Below are 6,000 nucleotides of genomic sequence, written 5' to 3' on the forward strand. Positions count from 1 at the left end.
AGTAGCGCTGTGGGTTAATTGCCCTTGCGTTGTCTCTTTCCACCACTGGCTTGGCTCTGCTTCGGTCCCTGCTGTCCTATCCTATTCACAACACCACAGCACTACTGCTCTCCCCACCTCCACCACTAATACTGAACGGGGCCAGTGGCCAGAGAGCAATAGAAAAACCCATTGTCCTCAGTGTCACTGGACCTCCATTTTGTGTCTCATTAATGGATGTGTAGAATAGGGTGTTTCAATGCTCTGTTAGTCATACTGCACTTTATTAAAGTATGCGTGTGGTATTGAGTTTATTGTGCTGTAGATATACGGGGCACGAGGGTGAGATTTGAAAGGATCCAAATGGATAGGGCTATTTCTGTCACTCATCACATCACACTCTCTCTCTCGATCTACAGGAGCATGCCCTTGGCCAGAAAGGGTGCGGTGTCCAGTGCTCTCTACATGTCCTGGCTGGAGACTCTGTCCAAGGATCTGCCTCCCCTCCTCCTGGTGCGCGGCAACCACCAGAGCGTCCTCACCTTCTACTCATAAACACACACATGCCGCCTTTGGGACCTCCCATCCCTACACCAGCCCTAACTAAGACACGCACACATATTCTTCAATGAAGGTAGAAACAGTAGCAATTGAGGATAATATTAATAATGATAAAGGATATGGTGTTGCTGTGGACGTCCAGCCTCTTACACTACATGATCAAAAGTATGTGGACACCTGCTCGTCGAAAATCATGGGCATGAACATGGAGTTGGTCCCCCCCTTTGCTGCTATAACAGCCTCCACTCTTCTGGGAAGACTTTACACTAGATGTTGGAACATTCCTGCAGGGACTTGCTTCCATTCAGCCACGACCATTAGTGAGGTCGAGCACTGATGTTGGGCGATTAGGCCTGGCTCGCAGTCGGCATTCCAATTCATCCCAAAGGTGTGCGATGAGGTTGAGGTCAGAGCTCTTTGCAAGCCGGTCAAGTTCTTCCACTCCGATCTCGACAAACCATTTCTGTATGGACCTCGCTTTGTATACAGGGGCATTGTCATGCTGAAACAGGAAAGGGCCTTCCCCCAAACTGTTGCCACAAAGTTGGAAGCACAGAATGTCATTGTATGCTATAGCAATAAGATGTCCCTTCACTGGAACTAAGGGGCCTAGCCCGAACCAGGAAACAGCCCCAGACCATTATTCCTCCTCCACCAAACTTACAGTTGGCAGGTAGCGTTCTCCTGGCATCAGCCAAACCCAGATTTGTCCGTGAGACTGCCAGATGGTGATTCATCACTCCAGAAAATACGTTCCCACTGCTCTAGAGTCTGCTCGGCCATGGAAACCAATTTCATAAAGCTCCCGACGAACAGTTATTGTGCTGTAGTTGCTTCCAGCGGCAGTTTGGAACTCGGTACTGAGTGTTGCAACTGAGGACATACGATTTTTACGCACTTCAGCACTGTGGCCTACCACTTCGCGGCTGAGCCGTTGTTGCTCCTAGACGTTTCCACTTCACAATAACAGCACTTACAGTTGACCGGGGCAGATCTAGCAGGGCAGAAATTTTACGAACTGACTTGTTGGAAAGATGGCATCCTAAGACGGTCCCATGTTGAAAGTCACTGAGCTCTTCAGTAAAGCCATTCTACTGCCAATGTTTGTCTATGGAGATTGCATGGCAGAATCCACTAATTTGAAGGGGGTGTCCACATACTTTTGAAAATATAGTGTATGTGAAAGGGCAGTCGGTCAGTGAAGTCCCCACTACTCTTTTGAAACTGGAGAACACGTGGGGGTTATTTCCGGCACCCCTGGCTAACACATTCAACCTAACGCGAGAAAAGAAGTGCACAATTTAATTTACAAAGTTGATTTCCTCTCTGGCTTGAAAGCGCCTGTTCATGCTTCGCACTATTTTGTTATTACTATTAATATTGTTATTATTATTCCAATTCTTCTTGATGTCATGTTAAGTTATATATCTTTTTTTTCCTTCAATGCAGCAATAATGCCTCTCTTATTTTTCATTTTCTTGTGTTGGGAGAGAGTCATGTCGAATGCTTTGCAACACTTTTTATTGCCTTATGTATGTGCCTTCCAGTTGAAATCAATAATTAAACTATTTAATCGCTCTACCCAGATTGAACGGTATGAAAAATGTATAAGAGCTATTTTTATTGAGGATTTTTATGGTAGTGGATTGATTGTAGGAGGTTAGCAGAGTCTCCACTTGATGGCATAAAAAGCTTTTCTCTGGTGTTTATTTTCCTCCTCCTTCCTCCATCCCTAAATTATTTCCTGTTTTTTTTTAATGGCCTCTGACTTTGTTTTCTATCTGTTTGTTTGTCTTCCTTTTAAGCTGTGTAAATGAAATAGTTTCTAGTGCAGTACCCTCTACTTAATCCTAGAGTCAATCTGCTTCAATTCTGAAAGTTGATTGGAGGATGTAGAAGAATTGTCTCGTAACAAAAAGCATCCGCGGGTCTAGAATTTGAAGTTCCAGGGTTCTTGTTTCCACACTGTGTCAGAAATGACTGCAGTTGGCTAGAATATGGCATAGCTTCTGATTAGCTTTGCCCTGCTGAAGAGCCAGTTGTCTCACAACAGCTGCTAACACAAACAAGTGTTTCAACCAAAAACAAGTTCTTAGTCCAAGTCTCCTTTGGACTCGAGGAGGTCCCCACGTTGAAGTCTGTCACCATATTGGAATCTATCGGCTGAATCCTAACTTCAGATGCTCCAATTCTACTCAAACGTGTTTGCGGAATTCGTGTATCGATGTCCGTAGGAGACTTGAAAGTGAGTTACTTATCGCATATCTCAAGTTAGGACACGGCCCCTCGGGTTCCCCACATTGGAGTGACTCTACGAAGGAACTGGTCTAGCCCTTACAACCGCGAATTAAAACTTTGCCTTAAATGCTAGAAGTAATGATTGTTGTCATTGTCTTATAAGCCGTACTGGCTGTGTGATTATACTCGTGGGTCAATGCAGATGTAGCTATAGAGGAGTATTGCATAAAGAAGAATGTACTGTCACTCTACTTTATCCAGTATTTTAAAAACAATTCTGTATATGTATGTACCATTTTCTTATTATTGTTTCCATTTCAAGAAAGCCCACCTTAGTCTGTTACATGGAGCAGTCTGGAATCTGCTTGCTTTAGGTTTAACCATTGATAGAAAAGTGCCGTTTCGTGTCAGTCTTTTCTCCAGTTGTGGTGGCATTAGCTCATTCTGCCTCAGACAATGGTACCTGGACATACTCTGGTCTAGACTGTTTTTACGTATTCCACTCAACAGTGGACCGGAGTCCTTCATGCCCACATGTCTGACTGTTTGTCCGCTTGCCCTGATGTACATTGGACTAGTAGCCTCAATTCTCCTCCGTTCGTTTCTGTTCAATGCAGAAACGACTCCCACTCTGTCTGGTCTGTGAAGATGAGTAGGGGCACTTTGCTGAGTATCTTTCCGTGGCTGTTCTTTTTGGGTGTTCAAAAGAGGGGCAATTGTTGGTAGAAGATATGGATTAGCATGTTTCAAGAGGGCACTGATACATACCTCTATGCAGGTGAGCTACTGTAATAGGGGTTTGGGATAGAATCCCATGCATGGTTTATTTGAAGGGTTTCACTGTCCCTCAGTTCATTTTTGTACCATTTAGGCTGGCCCATAAACCTATTGTCAGCACACTTTGCCATTGTTCCGGGAGAGTTAAAGTTGTGGTGCGTACCATGTGGGGCCTTTCTCGCAGGGGTGAAATTTCCCAAAGCAAAGGGTGCATGTTAACTGTTTCTTTAACTTGTGAATGAGGGTTTTATAATAACTGCCGAAAGCTACTGGATCAAAACAGGGTTATTTGCGTTTATAATGTACAGTATTGCCCACGCCTTACCCAACACGCTGTCTATAGGTCATAGCATTTAGGGCCAACCACGTCATTGCCCCTCTCTTCCCTAGTTCTTATCCTTTATGCAATTTCTTCAAAAAGAATGACTTTTTAGGCAGGAGGTTTGGGTCAGTTGAATGTAAATCTGATAAACACTAAACTGAGAGTTCATTTTATTTTTTACTTCTACAGTGCCGAGTTCAATGTTTTCGCTATAAGCTACATCCTTTTAGATTCCAGTCCCACCTGGAAATCCAAGTGCAGTGTGCTTTGTATTCCAGGCTCAATGAACTGTTCCCACCCACACGACTGCATCTCACCGTTCTGTGTCCTTTATCTAGAGAATGACTACGCCATGTGATTGTGAACGAATATATACACATATAGTGTAAATATACTAGTGTATAAAATTATATTTCTTTGAAATATGTGCAAAGCATGTACATTGTTTTTTTTAATGGGTGGGGGATTGTAAAGCTTTTTAGAAACCAGATGGTACAATCTTACTTACCAAGATCTGTTCTGTGTATCGGTGAGTAAACCACTCAACCCTCAGTTACTATACAAAGCAACAATGTTACAAACAAAACACGGGTTACTCTACATTTGTATTTAGATATATAAATACGAAAATGTGTGTCAATACAACCGGGCGGGGATTTTTGGCATGAGTGTGTTCTTTTTTCCATCTATGTATAGGTGTGAGGAGAGGACTACTATAACGTCCTCAAAACGTCATTATTTAGCCGAAGCCTGACACTACTGTGCTCTGTCCAAGAGACCAAAACATGTTGCCTGTAACTTGTGGCCTAGCCATGTTGAGACGCCTTCATCCTCTGTATTTGTATTGATATGCTGTACTGTTTAACTGTCACAGATCTGCTTTTTTCAAACATTTTAACATACTTTGTACATGTCTATTGCAATAAATCAAATGAAATCAATCATCATTGAAGCACTTGGGTATTTTTTTTACCCCACCTATAACTAGCATTTTAAACAAGGTAGCACCTTCAGAAGTGCTTGATTTGCACAGCAGCATACAGTGCCTACAGAAAATTTTCTTGGACTTGTTCCACGTGTTGTGTTAAAGCCTGAATTAAAAATGTATTTTTCATCGATCTACACACACTGCCCTAAAAATGAGAGTGAAAACATGTTTTTAGACATTTTTGCAAATGTATTGAAAATGAAATATAGAAATATATTTTATTTACATAAGTATTCACAGCCCTAAGTCAATACTTTGTAGAAGCGCCTTTGGCAGCGATGACAGCTGGGAATATTTCTGGGTAAGTCTCGAGCAGCTTTCCACACCTGGATTGTGCAACAATTGCCTATTATTCTTTTTCAAATTTCTTCAAGCTGTTGATCATTGCTAGACAACCATTTTCAAACAGATTTAAGTAAAAACTGTAACTTGGACATTCAGGAACATTCACTGTCTTCTTGGTAAGAAACTCCAGTGTAGATTTGGCCTTGTGTTTTAGGTTATTGTCCTGCTGAAAGGGGAATTCATCTCCCAGTGTCTGGTGGAAAGCAGACAAGTTTTCCTCTATGATTTTGCTCCGTTCCGTTTATTTTTTATCCTGAAAAACTCCCCAGTCCTTAAAGATTACAAGCATACCCATACCATGATACTGCCACCACTATGCTTGAAAATATTGAGAGTACTACTCAGTAATGTGTTGTATTGGATATGCCCCAAACATAACTTTTTGTCCTGAATACAAAGTGTTAATTGTTTGCAGTATTACTTTAGTGCCTTATTGCAAACAGGATGCATGTTTTGGAATATGTGTATTCTGTACAGGCTTCCTTTTCACTCTGTCAATTAGATTAGTATTGTGGAGTAACTACAATGTTGTTTATCCAACCTCAGTTTTCTCCTATCACAGCCATTAATTAAACTCACCATTGGCCTCATGGTGAAATTCCTAAGTGGTTTCCTTTCTCTTTGGCAACTGAGTTAGGAAGGACGCCTGCAACCTATTTAGGCTTGCCATAACAAAACTAAGGGGTTGAATACTTATTGATTCAATAAGTCATTTCAGCTTTACATTTATGAATTTGTAAAAATGCTTTGTAAGTCACAAGTTGCATGGACTCACTGTGCAATAATAGTG

The 6,000-nt window shown here is 41.8% G+C and overlaps 1 protein-coding gene across 2 annotated transcripts in view; it reads left to right on the top strand.

Annotated features, from left to right (window-relative positions):
* LOC129863657 (solute carrier family 12 member 2-like) overlaps window positions 1–4,824 on the top strand; it is a 95,328-nt gene extending 90,504 nt beyond the window's left edge. For both annotated transcript variants that reach the window (XM_055935784.1, XM_055935785.1), the window contains one exon: window positions 399–4,824. In XM_055935784.1, the coding sequence (XP_055791759.1) occupies window positions 399–534 (136 nt within the window). In that variant the 3' untranslated portion in view covers window positions 535–4,824. The remainder of the gene's footprint in view (window positions 1–398) is intronic.
* The last annotated feature ends 1,176 nt before the right edge of the window (window positions 4,825–6,000 follow it).

This window comes from Salvelinus fontinalis, chromosome 10, assembly GCF_029448725.1.
Source record: "Salvelinus fontinalis isolate EN_2023a chromosome 10, ASM2944872v1, whole genome shotgun sequence".
Classification (NCBI taxonomy): Eukaryota; Metazoa; Chordata; class Actinopteri; order Salmoniformes; family Salmonidae; genus Salvelinus; species Salvelinus fontinalis.